Genomic DNA, 27,941 nt, shown 5'->3' with positions numbered 1-27,941 from the left:
ACCAGACAGGTGATAAACGTTAGGTTCACTTCTTCCTTCTCTGAGCGTGAAGTCAGAAGACGCAGGGACCCCGGCTACTTCCATCTCGCTTCAGTCCCCCATCTCCCACCAGCCTCGGGCCTCCCCACTTCCCGGATTGGGTCCCAGACTCGCTCACGATAGCGGGGAGCAGGTTATAGTTAACAACTTTGTCCACGTGCCCTGCCACACATGCCAGCTCAGGATGCCTATCCAGAGGCATCTGGTACCATTTAACAAACATATTTGAGCACAACTGGTCTTCAGAGCTGGGGAAGAGAGAGCCTAGGGGGAGAAGTGGGGACAACAGCGGAATAAGTAACAGCAGCAACGACAGAGGTGAATAGTGATGAAGACGGCCGTGATGAGCAGGTAGCCTATCAGGGTGAGCACCAGGGTGGCCCGAATCTCGGGGTTGGAGAACGAGACTGGGTAGCGGCCTCGAGATGTCACAGCCAGTCGGAACCCAGCGACGCGCACGCCCTGCCGCCAGCAATAGTAGATGCCCCGGTCTTCCAGCTGCGTGGAGCGGATGTGGAGATGGTTGCCATGGTCGATGAACACCCTCATGGACCAGTTGACGCCCTTTAGGTACTGCGTGCGGTAGAGGTACTGGTGGTCCTTGTCCCAGGCCACGGCATGCTCCGGCCGGGCCCCGGGACAGGAGATGATCAGTCCGTGGCCCAGCCTCTGCTGGTGGAACTGAATGGGCACCTGGGGCAACCAGGGCCGGCTGCCCACTTTGGACACGTAGCTGAAGAGGGCCATCACACCCTCCTGCATCTTCTTCTTCTTCTTCTCGCAGGGCACCAGGCAGCTCTGAAGCAGCAGCTCGGGGGCGCGGTCACCGGCCTTGGCCCGGAGCTGCCTGGGCACAGCCCGCGAACCACAGGACACCACGTCGGGCAATGTCTTGCGGTAGCGGGGGGAGAGGTCTGGGCTCTGCAGGTAACACAGGCCAATGCGCCACTGCTCCCCACGCACCCCGCAGCGGTCGCAGGGGGTCCACTCCCAGAAGGTGGTGAAGACGTGGAGGCTCCCATGGTACTCATCTGCGAGGGGCTCCTGGCCCTGGTCCTTGAAGGTGGCCACCATCCCCTCACTGCTCTGGATGTCCACATCGTAGGCGTAAAAGTAGTCCCCCTTGCGGGTGCCGCAGAAATACAAGCCCGAGTCCTCGGGCTGTGCCCGGAAGACCAACAGGCTGAACATGCGGATGCTGAAGCGGACCAGCATGTCGCTGCCCACGCGCACCTGGGCTGCCTCCGTCAGGACCCGCCCATCAAAGTCCGTCAGCACTTTGGTGTGGCCGCTGCCGAGGTGCTTCTGATAGTACCAGACGACAGCAGGCACCTCCTCGGGCTTGCAGTGGCAGGGGAGCTCGAAGCTCATGTCAGCCAGGTAGGCTGCATTGTCAAACATCAGGAAAGCTGGGCAGGGGGTCCTCTGAAAAATGTTCTCCTTCTCCACGATTTCAAAGGCCTGGAGGCTGCCCAACACCCACAGGAACACAGTGGCCTGGGCCAGGTTCATGCCTGCGCATGAGAAGAGTCAGACGGGGCGGGGCAAAACCTAGGCACTAAAGGCCTATGGGGCTTCTAGAAATCACTGCTGGGAGGAGGCATCTATATGCGGAAAGGATTCAGAAGCCAGGAAAAGAAGCAACAATCTGCAGAGGAAGCTGCCACAGACAAGGCAATTTATTCCCAGTGGATGTACAAGATGCCCTTCTAACGTCCCGGACGTGATCTTGAGGGGAAACCATTCTAGAACCTGGCCCTTTCTCCCCTTTCTAGAACACTGGCACTCACTCAAGAATGGGTCAGTGGAAGCCAGAATGAGAAGCAAGGGCCCAGGTACCGGGACAGGGAAATCTCCGCCTCTCTCTTCCAGGCCCTGCCCTGCCTGCCTGGTGGAAAGGTCCTCCCTTTGGTTAATCCAGAAGTTGAAGGCAACCCTCCTACCTGCACATCTGGCCATCTGAAGATGCCTGGGAGGCTGGCCAGGCCTGAGCTGATGGCTTGGGGCTTTCCCAGGCCCAACCTGCATGGGAACTCAGCCCCTGGAGAAAAATACTGCACCTCAAATGAGGTAGCATTTGATCATTTATTGACTAAATGTCCATTCTGTTGGTTTCCAGTTACAAATACCCTTGTTAAGAGCTATGGAGATCAGTACTAATTTATCATGGAAGATTAACAATTTTGCTTTTTCCCTTTTTTGAGTGGAGGCTATACCTGGTGGTACCAGTGTTTGCTTGGGTGCTCACCCATCTCTCAGGGCCATGGGCTAGCAGACTGGCAGGCTCTAAGGGGGGGAAGCAAAAGTCTTTCAACTTCTTGGGCCCTTGACCATCCTGTGGATCTACACAGTTCAGAATATGGAGCCCCCAAGAGGCTGGAGGAAAAGGGAAAATTCAGTTACTGCTTTTGTTGTGAAAATTCCAAGACCAGGAGGGAGTTAGGTGTGGGCTTCTCACTACGGCCCTGCAGAGCCCTCGAGACAACGAAAAAATGCCTCCAGTGACCACTGCGGGCTTCTGAAGGTAACTGGTCCCATCAGTCCACATGGTACAGCCTTAGCAGCTCTTGCAGAAGACTCTCCTCCTCCTGAAACCCACCACGCTGCTCCCCCAGACCCCGCCCCTCCAGGCTGGGGGTGCCCATGGCCTGCAGCTTCTGAAACAAAGATCTGCAGCTCTCTCTCTCCGCATGGCTCATCAGGCTCAGGTTCAGGGTGAAGCGGCCGGTGCTGGCCAGGCTGCGCAGGATCCCCAGCACCACCCGCCGGTCAGCTGGCCTCACGTGATCAGCCAGTGCCATCAGCATCTCCCCTAGAAGCCCAAACCCCACATCCACCTGGAAGAGGCGGCCCAGCTTTGGGCCCCCGAGCTGCAGCAGGGCCTCGTAGCGCTCTGGCCCACTCCGCAAGTATCGCCGCCAATCACGGTAGAACTCAGCCGAGGTCTCGGGCTGGAGGAGCGTTTTCTCCTGGATCGCAAAGGAAGGAAAGAGAGTACAGAGCTCCTCCAGCTGCTCTGTGACAAGGAGAGTGAGGGGAGCCTGTGGATTTTCATCTGAGCTCTAGTATCATTCTCTGAACACTGGCAAGGCTGCGGTCCCTGTGGGCCTCATTTTCAGATGAGGGAACAAGGGATGGGATGGGGAGGGAGGGTCCCAAGGAACCCAGGCTGTGATTTGAGACTCTCAGTTGTACCAGGATTTTCCTACTGATGAACGTGGATATAGCCCTGCTCTACAAGACTAAGTCAGAGTTTACTCTGGGCAGGGCAGGAGAGGGGGTAATTGGAAACCTCGGGAGGAGAGAAAGGAACTCAAGATGAGTATTAAGGATCTGACAGGCTGGATCTCCTTCCCAACACTGCCAGAGGATCATAGGCTCTATACCATATAACTTGAGGCAGAGCAACCCAAATCTGATGTGGGAATGGGAACCAAGGACTGACTGACAGGGGCCTGCCGAGCCCAGCTTTCTGACTTGTTCTGGTTGGGTTTGGCCTCACCACCCATTGATTGCTTTTCTTTCTGGGATTGGAGGCAGAAACCTGCCTCTGTTGGCTTTACCTGAGAAATAAGGAACACATATGTGTTATAAGAAAACAGGGTTGGAGGTTTAAGGCAGAGAATCCTGCTGGGTCTCACCTACCAGGGAGATTTCAGTGGTTTCATCCTGGGAGGGCCTTCCCTGAATACTGTGACAGTTCCAGGGCACTGTCCTCTTTCCTCCTATCTTGCCCTTCTGCTCCAGCGGCTTCAGATGTGATGCGAGGACAATACCCCTACAGGCAAAGGACAGAGATTAGGGGATGGACCTAATGCCGTCTGTAGGTGTGAGGTGGCTGGACTTTGCGTGATACCGGCTGAACCTGTCGGCAGGCCAATATGACAATGATAATAACAACAGCAGCAACAATAGCTGACAACTTGTGAGCACTTTCCACGTGCCAGATATTGTGCTCAGAATCTTATGTGCAATAACGTTTAACCATGACAATGGTTACTCTCTCTTACAGATGAGGAACAGAGGCTCAGATAGGTTAAATAACTTGCACAAGATCACACAGGTAGCAGAAGGTACGGCCAAGATTGAGCCCAGAATTGTCTGACTCCAAGTGCACGCTCTTATCCACTATAGTAAACCATAACAGGGGAGCCTGAGAAAAATGGCAGTAAGCCGACCTGAACTCCTCATAGGAAGCCACCCTCTGTTCCACTGCCCGTAACTTGGCAGCATTTTCCCGTTTGTACTTCTCATCAGCTGTGAGTGCAGCCTGCAGCTCTTTCTCCAAAGCCTTGAAGTCAATGATGTCATTCCTTTTCATGGCCTGTGCCTGGGAAGGCAAAGGGAATGAATGTCAGCAGAGGGTGAATATCAAGAGTGGGGGGTTGCATCTGGATTCTTTGCCAGCCCACAAAATGACCCCAGAGCACTCTGGATATCTAGTCACTTATCTTGAGGGGGGTGTTATAAAAATCTAGTTCTCTATTTTACAGAGGGAAGCTGAGTTGCACAGTGAGGTCTTGCTTAAGATTTGTTGCCACTGACAATAGTCTTGACTTTCAATTTAGTGCCTTGTCTTAATTTTGCTCTCTGCCTCTGAAAATATTTTTTAAGTTGAAGTATAATTGACATACAATGTTATATTAGTTTCAGGTGTACAACATAGTGATTCGACATTTATATACATTACAAGATGATCACCACAATAAGTCTCGTTACCATTTGTCATCATTTAAGGTTATTACAATACTATTGACTATATTCCCTATTCTGTATATTACATTCTCATAACATATATTTTATACCTGGAAGTTTATACTTCGTAACCTAGTTCATCCATCCCACCACCCCCTTCCCCTCTGGCAACCATCAGTTTGTCCTGTTTTGTTTGTTCCTTTGTGTTTTACACATATAAGTGAAATCGTACAGTATTTGTCTTTCTCTGTCTGACTTATAATATCCTATAATGCTGTATAATACCTTAGCTTAACACCCTCTAGGTCCATCCATGTTGTTTTAAACAGCAATTTTTCATTCTTTTTTATTCTGCCTCTAAAAATATTTTAGTATTGGTGCTTTGGCTGAGGAAGCATTTGGATTTCAGAATTCAGTCCCTTCACATTTCCACATGGACTCACTCTATAGCGAGTTGTGATAGAGGCCCTCACACAAAAGCAGAACTATTGTAACCTACTCTTGAGCCCTGGGATAAGATTCCACTCATTGTTAAATGTCTTTAACGAGGAATGATACTTTCCACCCAAACCAGATGCAGTCACTGAGCAGGAAATCAAGCAGAGGTGGCAGAAGAAGGGACTCAGTGATCCCCGTTTCCAAATCCCTCTGTCCAGCTAGGGCTGGAGCACAGATTCCTAGGTTCTTGGGCAACCTCTTTAGCTCTACCACTGCACTTCTGTAGCCGCCGTATATCTGAGGCTGACTGACCCGTTCTACACGGAGATCACCTGTATGGGTTCTAGTCTTGGCTCTAGCATTTCCTTACTGTGAGACCCCTTTGAATATCAGACTCCTAGTGCACTAAGCTAGATTACGTGGTGAAGTCATCAACAGCCCTAGGGCAGGGAAGCTTGAGGTCTACAACCAACCGCGTGCCCTCCCCCTCCACCCCAACATGGGTAAGCTTGAAGACCAAGAAGGAGGCTGGGTTGGCCAGGAACTGAACACTGGTGTCCTGGCTCCTGTCTAGTTCTGAGCCCTTGCCAGTCACTGCATAAACAGAACACCTAATCCTCCTGCCCCCTGACCTTCACCCCGGCAGCCAGGGCCCTGGTTTCCTTTCTTTGGGGATCCCCAGTTACCGCCTGACGAACTCGGCTCAGCGTAGACCACGCCCAGCAGCTGTGGTTGCCCAGCAACTGCTCCAACAGCCTGCCCACGTGACCGCCCCGAAGGCCCCCACCGGTCAGGGTAGCCCCGAGGCGCCTGATCAGATTCTCGCCTTTTCGGGCCTTGCTTTCTTTGGAGCAGCCCACGCCTTGGTTTGGGGACCCACAACTCCGCCTCGCAGTTTCCTGTGTCCGCGGCCGGCATTCTTCCGAGCTGGTCCACAGGCAAAGGGCTGTCCTCCGGGGCAGAAACGAGACCGCGGCGTCTGTGGGGTCCTTCCGAACAGCGGGCGCAGGCGGTGCGGCGGCGTTGGACGGAAGCGCGGGCTCCAGCGGCCTACTCCGAGTATTTCGCTGAGCAGCGGGAGGTGAGCTCATGTGGGTCCACGGCATGGGAAGGTTGCCCCTGTGGGATGGGAAATTAAATAATGGCAGATGTGGAGGAGACGTTATATGCTATCTTTTCCTTTCACTTTACAGATAGGTTAATTGAGGCGGGAAAGGGAATGAAAGCCCTCCCACCCCGCCCCACCCTCACACCGATTCCGGGGTTCCCTCCTGTCGTCCATCTTTAAAGCCCTTTCCCGGAGCAGGGGTCGTTCTTGTACTGTCCGTGCACCTGTCTTACTCCCTCTTCCCACTGTGCGGCCTTCACCCTTTCTCTACCAAGCTCCCTCCGTCCTTACTCTGTATTCCTTGGAGAGCCTGCGTTGTAGCGGGAAGCTGCAGTGAAGTTTGGTACCTAAATTCACTAAGTTGTGCAGCTGTGGGCAAGTCAGCTATCTTCTGTGTGCCTTGCTGGAGTCACTCATTTAGTCATTCAGCAAATTCTGACTGAGGTTCTGTTTTGTGCCAGGCACCGTTCTAAGTGGGAAAAAAACAGTCCTTGCTTAAACTGTAGTTGGAGAGATGACAGTAAATACACGAATAGATACGTGTCAGCTAATGATAAATGTTAATAAAAATAATAAAACAATGAAAGTGGGTGTTGGAGAATGTGTGTGGGGGTGGAGCTTTTCTTAGAGTGACAAGGGAAGGCTTCTCAGAGAAGGTGACATTTTATATAGTAGAGACCTGGGTGAGATGAAGGAACAAGGTATACATGCCAAAGGGGAGAGCATTTTGGAAGACAATAGTAAGTGCAGTGGCCCTGAAGCAGAAATGAGGTGGATTGTTCCATGAACAGCCTTCTGTAAAAATTTCTGCAGTCATTTCATGGGTGTCTTGGGAGAATGAAATGTGCACAGATGTGGTAGCTCTTTGGAAGTAAAAAGAATATGCATATGAAAGTTTTCATAATAATTTACATTTAATTATTAGTGCTTGGAGCTCTTAATTATTTTATCCACAGGCAGCACTCAACAGGGACATTGAGGGAAGTGGAGGGATTAGCCTCATGAAAGAAGTATCAGTATTTCAAAATTAAACATTCTGTTCAGTTAACATTTATCCAGTTCCTACTTAGGTGAAGCGCTGTCTTGGTCATTGGCAGGTGGGCACAAGGAACGCAGGGTTCCTGTATTCAAGAATGGCCAAAAAATAATGCTGGCTAACATTTTGAGCCTGGAACTGTCATAAATTCTTTACACAGCCTATTTTGCTTAATTCTCATAACCCTTTATGCAATGGGGATTAATCCCTTTATTTTCCAATTAAAGAAACAAGCTCGGAGAGGTGAAATAGCCTGAAATGACACGGTTATTAAGTGACAAAGTTTGGATTCAAATCTAGGTCTTCCAACTCCAGAGCCCCGACCATTAACCCATACTCTGGTCTGTTGCCTATTACTGTAAGCTATAGAGGTGTTGGTGAGGGTAATTAGTACAGTTAACTACCACTCATGACAGAATTAAATGCTGATAAAGACACGAAAGGCTACAGCAGTATAGGAGAGTGAGAAATTGAGGCTATAGGAAAGCTTGAAGGAGGTGGTATTTGACCTGTTACTTTGAATAGAATTTCAATAATTGAAGTGGAGACAACCCACAAAATACTTATTAATTAAAAAGAGAAAGCAAATAACTTTACAATGGAAGGGCCTGGTAGGCATCACCACTGATGGGACAAATTAAAATCATATGCCACTTGTTAGAAGATGCACTGAAAAGAGCACAGCATCACTTCTGTGATATTCTTGCCAAAAATGCATAACCTGAATCTAATCATGAGGAAACATTGGCAAACTTAAATTAAGGGACATTCTACTAACTCACTAGCCTATAATCTTCAAAAGTGTCAAGTCATAGAAGTCAAAGGAAAGACCAAGGAACGGTTCCAGATTGAAAGAGACTAAAGACATGACAGCCAAATGCAAACATGGAATCCTGGATTGGCTCCTTTGCTGTGCAGGAGATTATTGGAACTGTCTGTGAAACTTGAATGGGGGCCTGTGGGTTAGGTGGTAGTAATATGTCAATGTTTTCTGATTTTGATGGTTGTATTGTTATGTAGGAGAATGTCCTCGTTTGTAGGAATCACAGGCAGTAAAAGCAGGGGTTGGCAAACTGTCTGTCAAGGGCTAGATAGTAAATATTTTAGGCTTTGTGGGCCATACGGTCTCAGTGGCAGCAACTCTGCTCCGCTGTTAGTGTGAAGGCAGCCACAGACAATATAAAAGAATGAGCATGGCTGTGTTCCAATAAAGCTGTTTTTATAGACACTGAAATTTGAATTTCATATAATTAATTTTCATGTGTCATGAAATATTATTCTTTTGATTTTTTTTCAACTATTTAAAAATAATAAAAAACATCTTACCTTCAGGGCTGTATGAAAACAGTTGGCAGGCCAGATATGGCCACAGGCTATAGTTTACCAACTGCTGCACTAAAGTATGAGGAGGTGATGAGACATTGTGTCAGCAACTTATTTGCAAATAATTTAGGAGAAAGTTATGTGCGCTATTTTTGCAACTTTCTGGTATTTAATTATTTTAAAATTAAAGTTTGTTTAGTATTAGAAAAAAGAAGTGGGTGAAGTATATGTAAACAGAAACAAGAGTGGAACAGACAGGAGGGGAAGGTACAGGACTTTGGAGGAGCAGTCAGTGGGTTGATGGAACTGGAGAGGAGACTGTGTGAGGGATGTGGTCAACCACAGGCTAGGGCAGAGGCCTTGATTACCTTGCCAGCATCTAACTCTTCTCCTTGAATTTTAGTATCATGGATACTGACTTGTATGATGAGTTTGGGAATTATATTGGACCAGAGCTTGATTCTGATGAAGATGATGATGAATTGGGCAGAGAGACCAAAGATCTTGATGAGGTAAAACAAATATATACTTTTTTCATCTCTGTTTTTTAAGAAAGCAATAAAAGTAGTAACCATAAATTTGTTTTCTGTGTCTGTGAATCTGTTTCTGTTTTGTATATAGATTCATTAGTGTTGTGTTTTAAATTCCACATATAAGTGATATATAATATTTGTCTTTCTTTGTCTGGCTTCACTTAGTATGATATTTTCTAGGTCCATCAACGTTGCTGCAAATGGCAATATTTCATTCTTTTTATGTCTGAGTAATATTCCACTGTGTACATGTACCATGTCTTCTTAAATCAGTCATCTGTTGATGGGCACTTGGGTTGTTTCCATGTCTTGGCTGTTGTAAATAGTGCTGCTATGAACCTGGGGGTTCATGTGTCTCTTTGAACTAGTGTTTTTGATTTTTCCATCATCCCTTCTCATTTAGTCAAGGTGTTCACCCCAGCAATTCTCCCCTCTCTCCCATGTCATTAGTTTCCCTTCTCTACTAGAACATCCCCATCAGCATACAGATATGCTGTTGTTTCATCATAAAATCCTTTCATGACCCTATAGCCCCCTTCCGTTACCTCCCGTTTCCCTGTTTCCCAGTGCGGCACATCACAAAAGAGTTGTTACTTGCTGTCTCCAAATCCTCTCCTCTCATTTTCTCTGAAACCAAGTTTTGTTGTTTTGCCTCTCCCGTTCCACACAGACTGCTCTGGTCAGGGTCATCGGTGACCTCTGCCCCAGACCCAGTGCTCATCCTACTGGACCTGTCTGCGACATCTGGCCCAGCTGATCCCTCCCTCCTTAAAATACTCTCTTCCCTTGGCTTCCAGGGAATCCCCTGGTTTTCCTTCTCTTCTCTGGCCGGTCCTTCTCAGTCTTTGCCGCTGGTTCCTCCTCATCTCCCTGACCTCTTAACTGTCAGTGGGCCCCAAGGCTCCATTCCTAATACCTGTTCTCTATCTACACTCACTTCCCTGGTCATCTTATCCAGTATATCAAATCCCTTCTATTCCCTGAGGACTCTCAAATTTATATCTCCAGCCTGGACCTTTCTCTTGAACCTCAGGTTTGTATGTCTAGCTTTCTACTTGGCATCTCTACTTCATGCCTAATGTGGCATCTCTACTTGATGTCTAATATGGCATCTCAAACTTAGCATATCTAAGGCCTAAACACAGAGCTTCCTCATCCCCTGTCCCCTGCTTCTGCCTCCAGCCTCCTCTTACAGTCTTCCTCATCTAGTAGAGACAGGGCCATTCCCCAGTTGCTCAGGTCAAAAACCTTGCCTCTTTTTTTTCACTCCTACTCTGAATTCACTAGAATACATTATTACTCTATTTTTAAAATATATGCAGAATCCCACCTCCTTCCACCTTCACAGCTACTCCTCTGGGCTTAAGCCACAATCACTGCCATCTCTCTCTTGTATCACTGCAGCAGCCCTCCAACTAATCTCTTTCCTTTTAGTATATCTCAGTATGGGAACCAGAGTGAGTCTTTTAAAACAAAAGCCTGATCATATTACTCCTCTGCTCAGAACTGCTAGAACAGGACTTGTTAGCCTCGGTACCATTGACGTTTGGGGCCAGGCCATTCTTTGTTGCAGGGGCTGTCCTGCGCTTTATAGGATGTTTAGCAGCATCCCTGGCTTCCACCCACTAGGTCCCCCACACACATACCCAGCTGTGACAACCAGAAATGTCTTCAGACATTGCCAAATGTTCCCTGGGAGACAGAATTGTCTTTGGCTGAGAAGCACTGCCATAGAGTAAAGTTAGATTACTTAGAATGATCCAGAAGATCCTACATGATCACCTCCTATGTGATCTCAGCTTATACTGTTCTCCCCATTATTTACTGAACTGGGTTCCTTGCTAATCCTCAAAGTTGCCAGCATACCCTTGACTCAGAGCCTTTGCATTTGCCGTTCCAGCCAACTAGAATGCTCTTTCCCATTTACTTGTAGAACTTACTCTCTCTTCCCTCAGATTTTTGCTCAAATGTCATCACCTCTCTTTTTTGCATTGCTATATTACCAATACCTGGAACAGTGCCTGGCACATAGTAAGTGCTCAGTAGATATTTGTTGAGCGAATGAATTAGCCAGGGTGTGTTTTGGAACATAAAGGGTTATGTAGTAGCCACTTTTAATCATCTGAAAGACTTTTTAGGAGAAGAGGGCATAGCTTTGTTCAGTGTTGCTTGTGATTGTGGGTTTTAATTTATAAGGAGGTGAGTTCGATGTCATTTACGAAGACTTACTTTCCAACAGGGAACTGGGCTGTCTTGTGAGTGAGTACTGTTGTTATTGGAAGTATTCAACAGGGACAGGAATACGTAGAGAGAGTTCATTCATTTAACATGGTCTGCTATGTGCCAGGCACCGTGCTGTGTACCGAGGACACAGAGATGAATAGTGCTCAAAGAACTCCCATCCTATGGGATTCCTAATGTGTGAGGCATAGGGCAATATCCAGAAAAGTGCCTCCAAGCTTGATCCATTTGTGACCAATGGCCTGCATTTAAGAAAGGGTCCGTTTGAATCAGGAGAGCCATCCATACCCATGGCTTACAGTCTTCTCTTTGTGGAGGATCACGCAAGAGTGGAACCTGCCCCACTGACTGTAGCACAGAACTCAAAATAAGAAGCTGTCAGGCATGTGAAGTCATTGCTTTTAACTCGTGTAGTGTAGTGAGTCATTGAGCAGGAAAAGTGCATGCCTCTTCCAACCTCCTTCCATCTCTTGCTTTTAGGTCGATGACGATGACGACGACGACGAGCTGGGAGATCATGATGAAGACCACCCTGGGATGGAGGTGGTGCTGCACGAGGACAAGAAGTACTACCCCACAGCTGAGGAGGTGTATGGCCCTGAAGTGGAGACCATAGTGCAGGAGGAGGACACCCAGCCTCTCACCGGTGAGTCTGGAGGCACTGGGCTGTGAGAGGTGAAATCGAAACTAGAAAACTTCATTTCATAGCCATCAGCAGTCTTGAAAGTTCAGTGAATGAACTGACTAGTTTTTCTTTCAGGTGGTATTTCTGGATTGAGATTCAATTAACCCTGTTTTGATATTCAACAAAACAGCTTGTTACCAAGCAAATAAGTGTTACTTCTTTCTTTATCTAATATTTGTTCGGGTTCTTGAAGACTGTTTTTTTGTTTTTTTTTTTTTTTTTTGTGGTACGCGGGCCTCTCACTGTTGTGGCCTCTCCCATTGCGGAGCGCAGGCTCCGGACGCACAGGCTCAGCGGCCATGGCTCACAGGCCCAGCTGCTCTGCGGCATGTGGGATCTTCCCGGACCGGGGCACGAACTCATGTCCCCTGCATCGGCAGGCGGACTCTCAACCACTGCGCCACCAGGGAAGCCCTTGAAGACTGTTTTTAAGTTCTTCCTCTGGTCTGATATGTTTTTCCATCCAAATAAAACCAGTTTCTTTAACTAGTCCTCACAATGCCTATTTTCCACTTCCATAATAATTTTCATTGATCTTCTGGGAAGTAGTTGCATTTTATAAATGCAAGGAGAGATTTTGAACTGACATTGACCTCATCCTATATCCAGTCCCTCTCCCTTCCTCCCACAAAATGAGGTCCAGACACCTCAGTCCACAGTTCAAGGTCCTTCAGTGTCTCATGCCGAACAGCGTTCCCAGAACTTTTTCAAACTGAGTGGTCCTCGAAAACAACATAAATTGATGTCATACGCCATCCATTCTGAAAGTTCAGTCTAATGGAATCGGGCTCTGTATTTTTATGCTTTATGCCTACCTGCACATCACTACTTTTTTTTTCCTCCTAGAGCCCATTATTAAACCGGTGAAAACCAAGAAGTTCACTCTGATGGAGCAGACATTACCTGTCACTGTATATGAAATGGAGTAAGTTATAAGGTCTTGCAGCCTCTCTGCACGAATATTGTAGGTTCGGTCTTTTCATGGAGGTAGGAGGTGGTTTGTGGTTGAAGTAACCAGTGAATTTTTGGGGTGGTGGAGGTGAGAGCAGTGGCATCCATTTGTGCCTGAGTCATTTTGCCGACTTCTCTCTATGACCAGGTTCAGCTCTGTCGCTGCCTGCTGCCAGATCTAGTCCGACAGATTTTAACTTTATTTATGTATTTATTTATTTTGGTAGTTAAAAGGGCATATCCCTGAGCGCGTTGTTATTTATTTATTTATTTATTTAATTTTTTAAAATTGAGGTATAGTTGATTTGCAATGTTGTGTTAGTTTCCGCTGTACAGCACAGTGATTCAGATTCTTTTCCCTTATAGGTTATTACAAAATACTGAGTATAGTTCCCTGTGCTATACAGTAGGTCCTTGTTGGTTATCTGTTTTATATATAATAGTGTGTATATATTAATCCCCAACTCCTAACTTATCCCTCCCCTCCCCTTTCCACTTTGGTAACTGTCAGTTTGTTTTCCATGTCTGTGGGCCTATTTCTGTTTTGTAAATAAATTCATTTGTTTTTTCTTTCAGATTCCACATATAAGTGATATCATATGATATTTGTCTTTCTCTGTCTGGCTTACTTCACTTAGGATAATAATCTCTAGGTCCATCCATGGTGCTGCACCAGTGAATTATTGTGAAAGCAAAAATCTCTTCCTACAATTTGCCAAAATTTTCCTTCAACTTATATCGTTGCTGAGATATTTAGGCTCAATCTTAACTTTCTTCTTGGCTCTCATCCGGATCTCAGCCATTTTCTCTTCTTCCAAACCTTTAGTTTGGTATTAGAAGCCAGCCTTTGAGACAGAACTAGGTATTATAATTGTCAGTGTCGGGGCCACCAGAGCTTGTTTTGACTTGGTATGGTTGCTAGTGTTTTGGGAACATAACTCTTTATTTGAAAAGGAGGCACAGGTAGGTAGATATGTGTAGAATAATTTAGACTCTTCAAACTGCAAACTGTTTTTGAAAATATTTTCATTGATGAAATGCATTTATAAGGCTCTCATATATTGAGGTGCTTGTGGCCCATTATTAGATAATGAAACTTTTTTTAAAAAAACATGTTGACATCTTGTATGTCCAAAGGAGTAAGGTCCCTTCTGAAATGGTCAGCTCACCTGTCATCATTCACACTTTTTAAAATTTTTTTATATTTATTTATTTGGTTGCACTGGGTCTTAGTTGCAGCTCACAGGCTCCTTAGTTGCAGCAGGCGGGCTCCTTAGTTGTGGCATGTGAATCTCATGTGGGATCTAGTTTCCTGAGCAGGGATCGAACCCGGGCCCCTTGCATTGGGAGTGCGGAGTCTTAACCACTGTGCCACCAGGAAGTCCCCCATTCACACATTTTTGAAACAACCTGTCAGTTTTCTTCAGAACTTGTGTCATATTCTTTTGTGTTCTCAGTGGTGATTTTTTTGAAAATCTCCAGTCTTTGAAAGCAGGCTTGATTTTTCAAAGAGCCAAAAGTCATCTGAAGGCTATTTACCATAAGTAATGCAGATGATAAGCAAGAAAGGCATGGTTGGTTTTGATCAGGTTGGAACTCCTCTGCTCATCATTAATGAGATGAGGTTTTCTTGAAAGCCTTGTTAACCAACTGTGATGGCAGTTTCAGAAGCAAAGCTCCCAAAGTGATTTGAAGTCCCCTTGGCATCAGTGGTATAAATGTATAACATCTGGCCTGAATGTTTTGAACTGAACAGTACTCATGTATGTTTGTGCTGGTATTTGGTTTTTTCTTCTTGCTTGCTTTTCAAATTTCATTATTTTACTGTTGAAATCTCCGTGACGTTTCACAGGTCGTGTCTCCTCATGAATAAGTCCGTTCCATTCCCAAAGCCAGAACTGTGTAGAGGTAGAAACTCACTTCTGCCTCTGAGCATTCTCCAGTTGGTCTGAAAGTTGTTCCTGGCCGAAAATACCTAAAACACCTTTGTACCACGCCCCCATTTGAAAACTTTTGGCAAAGTCCCTTTTGCTCTTTTCCTTTCTCCTTTCAGTTTCTTGGCAGATCTGATGGATAACTCGGAGCTCATCAGAAATGTGACCCTTTGTGGTCATCTCCACCATGGCAAGGTGAGTGAGCTTTCGGCTACTTGGAACAGGGTTGCTCTTCATTTCTGCTTATTTTTTCAACCCTCAGTCACACGTTGGGGTCTGAGGCTATAAGGCTGGACCTCCTCACTCTGGGGGGCCTCCATGCCTATTGTGAAACAGAGCTGTGAAATTCTAGCTTTTCCCGAGCAGCAGATGGAAAGCTAAGCCACTTGCATGCCTGAGCCTTGTGTCTACATCTGGACAGAAGAGGGGAAATTGAGCCTTACTCTGATTTTATAAGTTTTCATTTCCTGGGGGATGCTTGTCTGAGAAAGATTTCATCTTTCATTTGAAAATAATCCTGTGGCTTCATTGTTAATTCTCTGCTGTCCCATAATCCTCCCTGCTCTCTTCTTCCTTATCCCTTTATTTAGGGATAAAGCCCTAAATTATGTGGTGTAATGGGAACTGGGAGAAGGGTAGAGTAGATTTTTCTCTGTGGTTGGCAGAACTTAACTTTCTCTTCCCTTTCAGACATGTTTTGTAGATTGTTTAATAGAGCAGACTCACCCGGAAATCAGAAAGCGCTACGACCAAGATGTGAGTAGAAATTCTGTTGAAGGTTTAGGATGAACCATTCAGAATATACAGGGGTGGGTGTCTCTCTCCTTCCCCTTTCTTCCACCTTCCCACTCTCACTGTAAATAATGATGCATATAATGTGCTGCTTTATAATTGTAATTTCTATTAATAGGCCTTAAGAAAATAATTTCAACTTTCTCAGAAACATAGAAATATTAGTGTGCAGTATTTTTGGATGATCTGTTCTGCACTTGGGATCCCTCCTCTGTTCTGATACATCCTGACTTCGATAGCCTATTCTTTCCTGTCATAGTATTTTTTTTTTTTTTTTTTTTTTTTTTTTTTTTTTTTTGCGGTATGCGGGCCTCTCACTGTTGTGGCCTCTCCCGCTGCGGAGCACAGGCTCCGGACGTGCAGGCCCAGCGGCCATGGCTCACGGGCCCAGCTGCTCCGCGGCATGTGGGATCTTCCCGGACCAGGGCACGAACCCGTGTCTCCTGCATCGGCAGGCGGATTCCCAACCACTGCGCCACCAGGGAAGCCCGCTGTCATAGTATTAATAGCCTCTCTATAAATATAATACAGTTGGACCTTGTTGTTTTTATGATAAATTTAAGCTCCTGTGAATGAGGCCAAGTGGGGCTGCAAGTCTCAGTGCAATAAATGTTCAATCTTGGCCAGATTGACTGTTTTCACGTTCAGGGTCCCATGAAGGCCGGATATGTCTCCCTGTACCACTGTGAAAAATTCAGTGCATTTGATATAATTTAGCTTTTCCGTCATACCTGGTCTTTAGTGACTTCCCCCACTCCCCAAAAAACCACACACCCCGGAACATTTTCCATCCGGGAGGGTGCTGGTCTCATTGTCTGAAATTTCTGTAGGGGTACCCTGTTTTCCTCCATCTATTCTCCTCCTGAGGCAGAGGCCCTTGAGCTGGGAGGTGGTGAGGGAAAGTGATTGATGGTTTGTGTGGGAGAGGAGTCTGAATTCAGGAGGTAATTACAGTTCTTTTTTTTTTTTAAGCTGTGCTACACTGACATCCTCTTCACAGAGCAAGAGGTAAGTGTGCCTTTGGAAGTCTGATTGTTGTCCACAGCAGGCCCAGCAGTAGTAGTTTTGTAGGGAATGTAGAAGAGCTTTACAGTAACAGTTTGGTCCGTACCACACACCTCCCTACCCTCACTCCCACCCCTCATCTCTTTATCTCCCGGCTTCTCTCAGTCATCCTATGATCTAAAACTTGAAAGAGAGCTGGGTAGGTAAACTGTAGGGTAAAAGGGGGGACCCTCCTATCCTTGGCTGGATTTAATTTAGCCTAGTAGGGCGAATGCTAAGAGGTGATGTGAACATTTATGCTGTAAGTTCTGCAGAAGCTAACCATGATTTTTAAAATGACATCATCCTTAAAATCTGTAAGATGACTCCATCCATATGTTGATCTTTCTGGGAGTAGCTTTTCCTGGAGAATGGGTTCATCTGTCTTTTGCTTCTCTTTCTGTATAAAGGAGTGAGCATACATCCCTGTCTTTCCCATTCCTACTGGTTGGTCTTTCTTTTCATCTGGATCTTTGTCCCTCCCCTCTAATCCCTTGTTTCCCCCCCTTCTTTATTTCTGTCTCTCTTAAATGACCACATGGAGAGCACAAGAGTGTAAGTACTGTGATAAACCAAAGGAACTTTGAACGGTGCTGGCATATGTTAAGCACTCAACAGACACTAGCTATTGTTTTTATTATGTATATGTTTATATATTTGTTTGACTGGAGTTGTTTTAATGCTTATTTTCTGATACAGCTTTTATAATATATTTTTAAGAAAACCTAAAATGCTGCAGATTGTTTCTTTTTACTTGTACTGTGCTTAATTATTTTTGTTTACAGTGTATGAGGAGGATAAGATTTTAGGACTCTGGATTCTCTATTAAGGTTTAATACTGCTTTGCTAGCTTGTTCATTTTTTTAATTTTTACTTTTTTTGTATTTGAACCAACTCCCACCCCCACCCCCGCCCCAGTGTTTTTTAACATCAAGATTGTTCATCTTTAAGGTCATTCTGGTTAGAGACCTAAATAAAAATCACACCCACTACAAGGAGAGACATCAGTGTAATTTACTAGCAACTGGAAAGATCCAAGAGCAGAATGAATCCCTCCTGCATAGGAAGAAGTCTTGATCACTCTCGCCCTCTTTCTCTCTGCCACTTTCAGAGGGGTGTTGGCATCAAGAGTACTCCTGTGACAGTAGTCTTGCCAGATACCAAAGGAAAATCCTACCTCTTCAATATCATGGACACTCCAGGTAGGACATTCCTTGACTTTTTACCATCAGAACCCTGTCCTGTTTGTTTCTTTTGCTTCCAGAACAGAGCAGAGCATTATGTCTTTGTTTTTACATTCCCTTGCCTTCATTGAGATAATTTTCTTTTTTAACTGTCTCCTTTGCTTCTAACTAGTTAATTAGCCAGCAGAGTGCTCCAGGCCTTCTGTCTTGTTCCTCTCTTGACTCTGCTCTAGAAGATTTAAATTTGGGGGAATCTTATTCACGTATTCATTTCAGCCTGTGTCAGCCCATGCTAGACACTGGGACAACAAAGCTGAGTTAGACATGGTCCTGGCCTCAGGCAGTCTCAGTCTTTTGAAGGAGACTATGGGGGCACACACCGATGGCTGGGGGACATGCAGGTTACCGTAGAAGCAGCAGACCTCACCCTGTGGCTGACTTTTTCTTTGGGGAGGACCAGCTCAGGGTTCCCTTTTTTCAAATAGGAAAATTTGGGTTTTGACAGATCAGCCTTCTTTGCCCCATCAGATGCCCGATGTCCTCGTACCTCTCAGCCCCTGACCCCTACCCGCACCCACCAGCACTACCTTGCCAGGAACCGGCTCCCGTGCTCCAGGCCTTCCTTTGCCCTCTTTCCTGCTTCCAAATTGTCTTCTGTCCCGCAGAACTCAGTTCAGTGCTGATTAGACTGGTTTAGACTGTGAGTTGAGTGTGTTGTGCCCTCCTTGATAAAATGCTTTCTTTATCTTTGGGGGCCTCCTGTATAAAAGCATAATCCAAGGATGTGACTCTAATGTGGAACTTTGCACACGGCATGGAGCTGTGGGGAGAAGGGAAGGGGGTATTTGTGGGTTCACAGGCTTTGCAGGCCCCACAGCCCACGTACAAGTTAATCGTGCCTCATCCTGCCACCACACAAGCGGCGACTTACTTGGTATTTGCTTTTCAGGACACGTGAATTTTTCTGATGAGGTCACAGCTGGCTTGCGTATCTCAGATGGAGTGGTCCTTTTCATCGATGCTGCCGAGGGCGTAAGTCTGCGTCAGTTCTCTCAGGACCCCTCCTCCCGGTCATGTTTGCCGCACACAATGCCCAGAGCTCTGAGTGAGCTGGGAATTAGAGAACGTGAGAGTGTGTGGGATTAAGGCTCACCTTTGCTCTAAAATTAGGGCAGCAAATGAAAGTCAAAATTAGTTCTCAGTGAGTCCCTCAGTCCCTGCCCAGTGAAGCTCAAATGATAGGACCCATTGTCATTCGGAAACACAAAAATGGCAAAGGTAAATAAAAGGGAGGGAGGAGAATTTTAAATGTCAATGAATTTGTCTGAGGTAAGGAGAGATTGGAGTTAAAAGGCCCAAAGATTAGGTAATTTGGCTAAACTCATTCATGTTGTCATCGGTCAGATAGCCAGCAGAGGGAGCCAGGGTTACCCTTTTTTTTTGCGGTACGCGGGCCTCTCACTGTTGTGGCCTCTCCCGTTGCGGTGCTCCAGGGCCACGGTTCACGGGCCCAGCTGCTCCCCGGCATGTGGGATCTTCCCAGACCGGGGCACGAACCCGTGACCCCTGCATCGGCAGGCGGACTCTCAACCACCGCGCCACCAGGGAAGCCCCAGGGTTACCTTTTTAAAAATTGACTTCATCTTGGAGTAATTTCGAACTTACTGAAAAGTTGCAGTAGTACAGAGAACACCCTCATTTGTAATTGTGTCTGTACATGTACATATGCACTCACACATATGTGTTTTCCCCTTGAAGCATTTGAAAATAAAATATTTCAGAATGTATTTCCTAAGAACAAGGACATTCACTTACATAATCATAATACACTTACCAGAATCTGGGAATTCAACGTTGATACAATATTGTTGTACAGATCTTTTTCTGTAGACCTTAGTCAGTCTCACTAATTGTCCCAATAATGTCCTTTATAGAATTTTTTTTCCTAATCCAGGATGATGCGTAACATTTAGTTTTAATGTCTCTTTTGATTGGAATTCTTCTTTTACTTTTCTTGGTCTTTTATGACATTGGCATTTTTGAAGTGTATAGGCCATTTTGTAGAATGTCTCTCAGTCAGGGTTTGTCTAATGTTTCCTCATGATTAGGTTCAGGTTATTTGGGGCAGGAATACTATATCAGCACAGTTGTGTTCTTATTAGTCCATCACATCAGAAGGCCCATGATGTAACCTTATCCCATTATTGGTGATGTTAACTTTGATCACTTGGTTAAGGTGGGTGTGCCAGCCTTCTCCAATGTAAAGTTACCATTTTCCCCCTTTGTAATAACTGATTTGTGGGGAGATATCTTGAGTCTATGTATACATGTTATTCCTTATCATACTTTACCAGTTTTATCCGTTGGTCATTCCTAGCTTATTGATATAATAGTTGCAAATGGTGATTTTTTAACTCTTACTATTTCTTCTGTATTTATTGGTTGGAATTCTGTTGTAAGGAAGAGATTTCCCTTCTCCATTTGCTTATTTATTACCGTATCAATACACAGATTTTTATTTTACTCAGTGGGTTATAATCCATTAGTATCTTTATATCTTTTGATACTCGAATTATCCCAGATTTGGCTAGTGAGAACTCCTTCAGGCTGGCTCCTTTATCCTTTTGACATGCCCCATCTTTTTTACGCACAAAAAGATGTCCTAGACTTGTCTTGTACTTTCCCTGCCCCAATCCTGGAGTCAGCCATTTCTCCATAGAGCTTCGGCTCCTTATAGTGAGGACAGATACTTAGAAACAAAGATCAGAGTATGTTCATTGCTACTGGGACACATTGCTTCTAGGACTTTTCACTGAACACAGATAATATACACCCGTACGTATCTGTAACTTTCTACACATACATATTAAAAACTATTAACAGTAGGAGAGAAGAAAAAAATCATTTATCCTAATACCCACAATTCTATTTCAGCACCACAGCTTCTTCCCAAGCCTTCCTTGGTTCCTTCTCTGGCACTGAGAAACCTGGCCCCCAACATCATCATTGTATTTATTCATTTCTCAATCCTGCAAGGTCACCTCTTAAAATTCCTGAATCTGCCGTTGGGCAAGATACCCTCTGCTTCCCCCCAACAGTCTATTTCCTCTTTTCCACATTCTTCATATTTTTATGTAGTACCTTTTTTGGCTCTGCTCTGGACTGTTCTGCTCTCTTTGCTCTCATCACCACCTGAGCCTTGTGTCTCCCAGGTGATGCTGAACACAGAGCGGCTGATCAAGCACGCCGTGCAGGAGAGGCTGGCAGTCACCGTTTGCATCAACAAGATTGACCGACTGATCCTGGAGCTGAAGCTGCCCCCCACTGATGCTTATTACAAGCTGCGTCACATTGTAGATGAGGTCAACGGATTAATAAGGTACAGGAACCCTGGGAGTGGACCTCCTGTCCTCGGCACTCTGGTGTTTATAAATCTTAACCTTGAACACCTCTGGGGGCAACTCTGGTTCCTTGGCATGCCTTGACGAGCTTGTTGGACGCAGCTAGAGGCGTGTTCTGTGGCTCTGCAGGGATTGACTCCGCCGCCTTGGCCTTGTTAACTCTGCTCCTTAACCAGATACGCAGCTCGCCACACATCCTCAATTTAGTACTGCAGTCAGTACCTTGAGCTCTAGAATCAGTCTCGTCTTCACCGAACCAACCATGTAAAGTTGGGCAGAGTCCTTAAGCTCATAGAGCCTCAGTTTCTGCTTCTGTAAGAAGGGAATAGTAATATTTGCCCAATGAGACGTTACAAGAAATTAAAGACAGCCAATGTGACACACTTAGCACAGTGCTCAGCAGACAGTAGCTGATTGGTGAGTAATGTTAGCTGCTATTATCTTACTAGCACAGACTCGGTAAGAGAAGGAACTGTTGGCTTTTATTTCTTGAAGCTGCTTTTCAACAAGATGGATTTGGGGATTTTGAATGATGGTTGGGAGACCTTAGAATACAGTACCAAGGTGGCTTTGAAGAATAGCTTAAATATAGTTTTTTTTGGCCACACCTCACAGCTCGTGGGATCTTAGTTCCCCGACCAGGGATCCAATCCAGGCCCCCAGCAGTGGAAGTGTGGAGTCCTAACCACTAAGCCGCCAGGGAACTCCCTAAATACATTCTTTTTTTTTTTTGGTGGTACGCGGGCCTCTCACTGCTGTGGCCTCTCCCGTTGCGGAGCACAGGCTCCGGACGCGCAGGCGCAGCGGCCATGGCTCATGGGCCCAGCCGCTCCGCGGCATGTGGGATCTTCCCGGACCGGGGCACGAACCCGCGTCCCCTGCATCGGCAGGCGGACTCTCAACCACTGCGCCACCAGGGAAGCCCCCTAAATACATTCTTAAAGACAGTTTTATCTGTAGGCTGAAGGATGTACTGGATGACTTTTTGAGGCCCGTTGAAGGACCTGGGAGGAGGCTGTCCTGAGAGAACTCCTCTCCAGCTGAGGATCAGGGACAGTACTCTCGTGGCTGGGGACAGGTTTACCTTCAGACACCCCACCCCCACCACCCCCCAGTTTGTAACACTGGTTCTTAACAGGGGTATCTTCTCCCTGTCACTGGAAGGGCTGAGAACGACTGGAGCCCATATAATGGCCAGAGTTCAAAAGATGAAATGATAAACTTCTCTAAAGGGGGGATGGCTTCGACAGGGCTAAATCCTGATCTACCAGAATAGGAAGTCAAGAAGTCACATCTCAACCACCAAACAGGAAATAGCAACATGGGGCTTCCCTGGTGGTACAGTGGTTAAGAATCCACCTGCCAGTGCAGGGGACGCGGGTTCGAGCCCTGGTCTGGGAAGATCCCACATGCCACGGAGCAACTAAGCCCGTGCGCCACAACTACTGAGCCTGTGCTCTAGAGCCTGCAAGCCACAAACTAGAAGCCCATGTGCCACAATTACTGAAGCCTGCCACCTAGATAGAGCCTGTGCTCCACAACGAAGAGCAGCCCTCGCTCGCTACAACTAGAGAAAGCCCGCGCACAGCAACGAAGACCCAATGCAGCCAAAAAAAAACAAAGAAAAGAAAAGAAATAAAAAGAAATAGTAACGTGAACATATTTAGAAATACAGAGGTGAATGCTCAGAAGCACCTTTAAAAGAGTTGAAAGCAATTGCCTCTGGGGACCGTAACTTGGGAGTATGGTAGGGGAGTACCCTATAAGCCAATACTTTTATTTCTAAATTAAGAAATTCCAGGGACTTCCCTGGTGGTCCAGTGGCTGAGACTGCGCTCCCAACACAGGGGGCCCGGGTTCGACCCCTGGTCAGGGAACTAGATCCCACATGCCACAACTAAGAGTTCACATGCCACAGCTAAAAAGTTTCTGCACTCTGCAACTAAGACCTGGCGCAGCCAAATAAATAAATATTTTTTAAAAAGAAAAGAAATTCTGTAAATCAGGGTGTCAGAAAGGCTAGGGTTGTGGATTTGATCCCTGTGTACAGCTGGTTTTCTTATAAATGCTAGTGAACTTGGGGTGCTGTGGCTTCTGCATGGCTTTTAAGACTGAACGTTTTAACCTGAATTTGTAAAGCAAAGCCAAATAAGGCAATAAACAGTAGGGCAGAGAGAGCAGGGGGCAAAGTTGCTTTTTCTTCATTCATTCATTCATTCATTCATTTACTTACACTGGTGTTTGTGTTTGTGAAATTGAGGTTTCTCTAAAATGTTGGATTTCTCTAATCTTGTCACATTAGATTAGTTTCCTGTGTTCCAAGGTCTTTGTCTCTGTCCTCCAAGTTTCCCCTTGTCCGGCGCAGTTAACTTCTTCAAGGTCACGCAGAGTGTTTCCAGCTCTGGGAAATCACTTTGTTACTGGGGGTTAGGGTATAGCTCCATCATGTCACTTTCTTGGACCAGGCTATTGGCAAAGCTGAGTGTATTACGCAGGCCCCTTCTGAGGGTGAGGGCTGGAAAGAAGCTGTGATATTGAGTCCCTGCGCCCTGCACCCTTGGCATCGCGCCGGCATTGCTGCCCAGCCTGGCTCTGCACTCACGGCTGTCTCTGTTTCAGCATGTATTCCACTGACGAGAACCTAATCCTTTCCCCGCTCCTGGGCAACGTCTGCTTCTCCAGCTCCCAGTACAGCATCTGCTTCACACTGGGCTCCTTTGCCAAGATCTACGCTGACACCTTCGGTAAGCTCTGGCTGGCAGTCTGTCTCTCCAGCTCCCCCAGAGTCATGTGTGCCTTTCCTGCTGAATGGTTTAGAAATGGGCTTCATGCCAGAGTCCCCTGTCGGAGGGAGGCATTTTATCAAGTGTTGTCTTCACATCTGGGGCTCTTTCCTCAGGCTAACTGCTTTTCAAACAATAAATAGGAAGATAAAGGTGCCTGGGAAGAAATGGGTGAAGAGGGAGCTCAAGTTAGGAATAAGAATCTCTCCTAGAGTGAAACAGATTTTGTCAAGAAGGAATTATCCATGGCCCCAAAGCCATTCAGACCTCTTTCTCAGAGATGGAATCTCTCTCACCGGTCGTGCTTCTAGCTGTCTTTCCAACTGTATCCAGGCACACAGAAGCTTTGTAGGCCCACTTGAGAACTCTAGTTGGATTCGCAGCCCACTGGGACGTCCAGTGGAGTGATTTTATAGGCCCCTGGAGCCACAACACCAGAACCCTGGGACCAGCTCCCCAACTCTCAAGAGGTTTCCGTGCGCTCCACCTCTGTGCCTCTCCAGTTCCCTCAGATCTAGTAGGAACTGTGTCCTGGGTGTCAGTTACTGTACCTCCTCACAGAGGTCTTTGTCACCCGCATTTCTGGAGCTGAGGAGACAGGCTCAGTGAGAGGCCTCACAGCTGGTCGGCGCTGGTGCTAGGGCACCAGTGTTCTCTGCAGTTGCTGGTCCTGCCTCGCTCTCAAATGTGGAGACATTTGCTCTGGTGAAAATAATGGACCAATTAAAACTTGGTCTTTTTAAAAATATGTACCTATTTATTGCATCCTTATTTAGAAAAGTGGGAAATATAGTAAAATGTGAAGGAAACAAAATTCACCCATAACCTCATTACCATAACCACTGCAAACATTCTGATGTAGTTCCTTCTTTATCAGTTCCGTGTTTTACATAAAAGAGATCATATTTTATATATAGACATATAGTATAATAGCATAAGATAAATATTCACATAGCATTAGATCATAATAATTTGCCTATTTAAATTTATGATAAAAATGATTTTATGTAACTGCCTATTAGTCCGCTGTATAGATGTACTATAACTTATTCGCTTTCTCATCATTAGACATATATTTTGGTTGTTTCCAAATGGCTCTTTTTAAAAAAATGTTTATATAGATGGACAGACAGTAAATGAAATTCACCTGAACAAGGTTCCAGGTTCTGTTTCTGAATGTTCTTTGTATCAACATATGAAGCAAAATCCAAGATTGTTTCTGTAATTATAATGTATTGACGGTTCAGTTTCTGACTGAAAATGGCTCTGAGCCTCAGGAGAGATTATTACTCACCCTTCGAACCCACTGTTAAGTTTCCAAAGAAGCCAGCTGTGAGCCCCGGCATCATTATGAAAAGCCACGTATGGACTTCTGGAAAGTCAGCGCTGGAAGGAATCAGAGATCACTGAGTCCTTCCCCATCGTTTTACATGTGGGAAAACTGTGCCCAGGGACACAGAACGTACTGATGGGGTTGGGACTAGAATCCACTTTGGTGCTTTTTTTTTTTTTTTTTTTTTTTTTTTTTTTTTTTTTTTTTTTTTTCGGTACGCGGGCCTCTCACTGTTGTGGCCTCTCCTGTTGCGGAGCACAGGCTCCGGACACGCAGGCTCAGCGGCCATGGCTCACGGGCCCAGCCGCTCCGCAGCATGTGGGATCTTCCCGGACCAGGGCACAAACCCGTGTCCCCTGCATTGGCAGGCAGACTCTCAACCACCGCCCCACCAGGGAAGCCCAACTTTGGTGCTTTTTTTAATCACATCATCTTGCCAAAATTGATACCATGTCTTCTTACTAGGAATACAAGGCATGATGAGTAATCTCTGACTGCTGGGAACTTCATCCAGTGGGTAGACAGAATCCCACAGTGATGAATGACAGTATAAGGTGGTGTAGGCTTAGTGCCTGGTGGCTGCCGTAGGCAGGTAGAGCTCCAAAGGCCCAGGGGAGGCTGCATGAAGGAGATGGGGCTTTGACGGTGGAGAGTAGGGAGCCAGGATGTCCAGACTCGCTGGGCTGGGAGAGGAGGCACGGAGGCAGGTGGTGTTGGCCCACGGGCGGCTGTTCAGGAATAGTGGACTGTTCCATCAAGGATAAGAGTTCAAGTAAAACTACTGGGAGGCTGGGTTGGGACCACACTGGCGACGGTTGGAGTGCGAGGTTAAGGAATTTAGACTTTATCCTGTAGGCAGTTAGGAGCTAGTAAAGATTGGGGTGGGGTGATATGTGCAAAGCTGATGGAAGATAGGCCAGAGAGAGGAAAGGATGAGGGAAGAGACACTTATTTAGACATTTTCACCAATATGCACATACAGGATTGTGATTATTGGCTGGATGTTATCTTTAAGATTGAAAAGGGGCAGGCGGGCTGGAGAGGTGTTCACTCATTCTTTGAGTAAGCATATATTAAACGTCTGTTACACACTAGGCCCGGTTCTTGGGAGTGCTCGGGCAGCTCAGTCCAGTGATGATGATGCAGTGTATGTTAAGTGCAGTAATAGAGGTGTGTAAAGGAAACAGCGGTTCACAGAGGAGAGAGGGTTAAAGTAACTAATAACGTGGGAAAGAAGGGGAAATGTGGTAATTAACCAAGTGGGCAACAAAGAGATTTTGAGCTTGGTTGTAGTGCCGATGATGGCGTCACTGAAAGGGAGCGAAAAGTCGGAGGGAATGTGGCTTTAGGGAAAAGGTGATGAATTTCCTCTATGCCTTCTCGAGAAAGAGATTGCAGTCTGACGTCTGGGTTAGAAACATCCACGAGATAGCTGGTGATATCAGGGATCTAACTGAATATTAGAGGAGCTCTGGACTCGGAAGATTTTGAATCTTAAAAGCCACAATTGCTTGCTTCAGTCTGATGAGGATCAGCAGTTGCAGTCAAACTAAAAATATCAATTGGTAAAAGATGACACAACAGTTAGCCTTGGTGTTTTCTCTCCAGAGGGCTGGGTGTGTGCCTCCTAGAGGTGGAGGGCTAGTCGGAGCCTCAGCGTGGTGCTGCAGCTGGGAGGTGGCCCACACTGGCAGCAGAGTAGAGCTTCTGTGGGTCAGGAAGGAATGAAGGAACTACTAAGATCCACTGCAGGAAGGGGCAGTAATAGGTGCACACAGAGGATAGCATGTAGGCAGTTGAGCCTGTTGCATCAAAGGAAAGGATATAAACTGTACCCTTGTCCATGGCTCAGTCATAGGCTTGCTGGAGATGGGGCTACCTGAGTGCTCATTTTGGCCCCAGCATCTCCTTGTTGACTTTGGACCAGTCGTGTCCCTTGTGCCTCAGTATCCTTGTCTGCCTGCCTGGGTAGAAGCAAATGTCTGGACCTTGGAGAGGAAGGTGCAAGAATTCCTCAGCTAGAAACCACTTGTGGCACATGAAACAATTTTAAACAGTACTTTGCTAGGTAGACTATAATCGTATGACTTCTCTTATAGGTGACATTAACTACCAGGAATTTGCTAAAAGACTCTGGGGTGACATCTACTTCAACCCCAAGACGTAAGTAGAGTGCAGGAAGTGACTCTCTAGAGGCGTGATCCATTTTCCCAGTAAGTGCGGACAGACAGAGAAAGAGTTCCTAAGATTAAAACCTACTTTTTTAAAAACCTATCTATTAGACGTGAACTACCATCTTTCCTCCTCTAAGTGAGCCGGCTTCATGAGCTCTAACATGGTGAGAGGCCATTTCCCTTGAAGTCTCCACAGCTCAGCCCAGGCATTCATGAGCTCCATAACCTATGCCCTCTCAGGAGTCTC

The 27,941-nt window shown here is 46.1% G+C and overlaps 3 protein-coding genes across 4 annotated transcripts in view; 1 reads left to right on the top strand and 2 right to left on the bottom strand.

The window, feature by feature from the left end:
* Positions 1 to 8: 8 nt before the first annotated feature.
* Positions 9 to 5,906, bottom strand: FAM187A (family with sequence similarity 187 member A). The gene is made up of 5 exons (XM_067021192.1): positions 5,805 to 5,906; positions 4,218 to 4,369; positions 3,685 to 3,817; positions 2,877 to 3,008; positions 9 to 1,553 (listed from the first exon to the last, which is right to left on the bottom strand). Exon 5 carries the CDS (start codon positions 1,549 to 1,551, stop codon positions 304 to 306), a length of 1,248 nt encoding a protein of 415 aa, XP_066877293.1. The 5' UTR covers positions 1,552 to 1,553; positions 2,877 to 3,008; positions 3,685 to 3,817; positions 4,218 to 4,369; positions 5,805 to 5,906; the 3' UTR covers positions 9 to 303.
* CCDC103 (coiled-coil domain containing 103) lies at positions 1,690 to 6,268 on the bottom strand. 2 transcript variants are annotated; one of them, XM_067021193.1, is made up of 4 exons: positions 5,805 to 6,268; positions 4,218 to 4,369; positions 3,685 to 3,817; positions 1,690 to 3,008 (listed from the first exon to the last, which is right to left on the bottom strand). In XM_067021193.1, exons 1-4 carry the CDS (start codon positions 6,261 to 6,263, stop codon positions 2,577 to 2,579), a joined length of 1,176 nt encoding a protein of 391 aa, XP_066877294.1. In that variant the 5' UTR covers positions 6,264 to 6,268; the 3' UTR covers positions 1,690 to 2,576. The 2 variants fall into 2 exon arrangements, with proteins under 2 accessions (XP_066877294.1, XP_058904833.2); XM_059048850.2 differs by having other exon boundaries at positions 1,702 to 3,008; positions 5,859 to 6,268.
* EFTUD2 (elongation factor Tu GTP binding domain containing 2) overlaps positions 5,963 to 27,941 on the top strand; it is a 34,095-nt gene continuing 12,116 nt past the window's right edge. Inside the window, exons 1-12 of the mRNA XM_059048834.2 lie at positions 5,963 to 6,253; positions 9,043 to 9,151; positions 11,894 to 12,059; positions 12,945 to 13,023; positions 15,103 to 15,178; positions 15,674 to 15,739; positions 16,748 to 16,783; positions 17,931 to 18,021; positions 18,953 to 19,035; positions 21,216 to 21,382; positions 24,024 to 24,148; positions 27,620 to 27,683. Coding sequence (XP_058904817.1) covers positions 9,047 to 9,151; positions 11,894 to 12,059; positions 12,945 to 13,023; positions 15,103 to 15,178; positions 15,674 to 15,739; positions 16,748 to 16,783; positions 17,931 to 18,021; positions 18,953 to 19,035; positions 21,216 to 21,382; positions 24,024 to 24,148; positions 27,620 to 27,683 — 1,058 coding nt within the window. The 5' untranslated portion in view covers positions 5,963 to 6,253; positions 9,043 to 9,046. The remainder of the gene's footprint in view (positions 6,254 to 9,042; positions 9,152 to 11,893; positions 12,060 to 12,944; positions 13,024 to 15,102; positions 15,179 to 15,673; positions 15,740 to 16,747; positions 16,784 to 17,930; positions 18,022 to 18,952; positions 19,036 to 21,215; positions 21,383 to 24,023; positions 24,149 to 27,619; positions 27,684 to 27,941) is intronic.

Source organism: Kogia breviceps, chromosome 19, assembly GCF_026419965.1.
Source record: "Kogia breviceps isolate mKogBre1 chromosome 19, mKogBre1 haplotype 1, whole genome shotgun sequence".
NCBI lineage: Eukaryota > Metazoa > Chordata > Mammalia > Artiodactyla > Physeteridae > Kogia > Kogia breviceps.
This window is presented reverse-complemented; position numbering and strand designations above follow the sequence as displayed.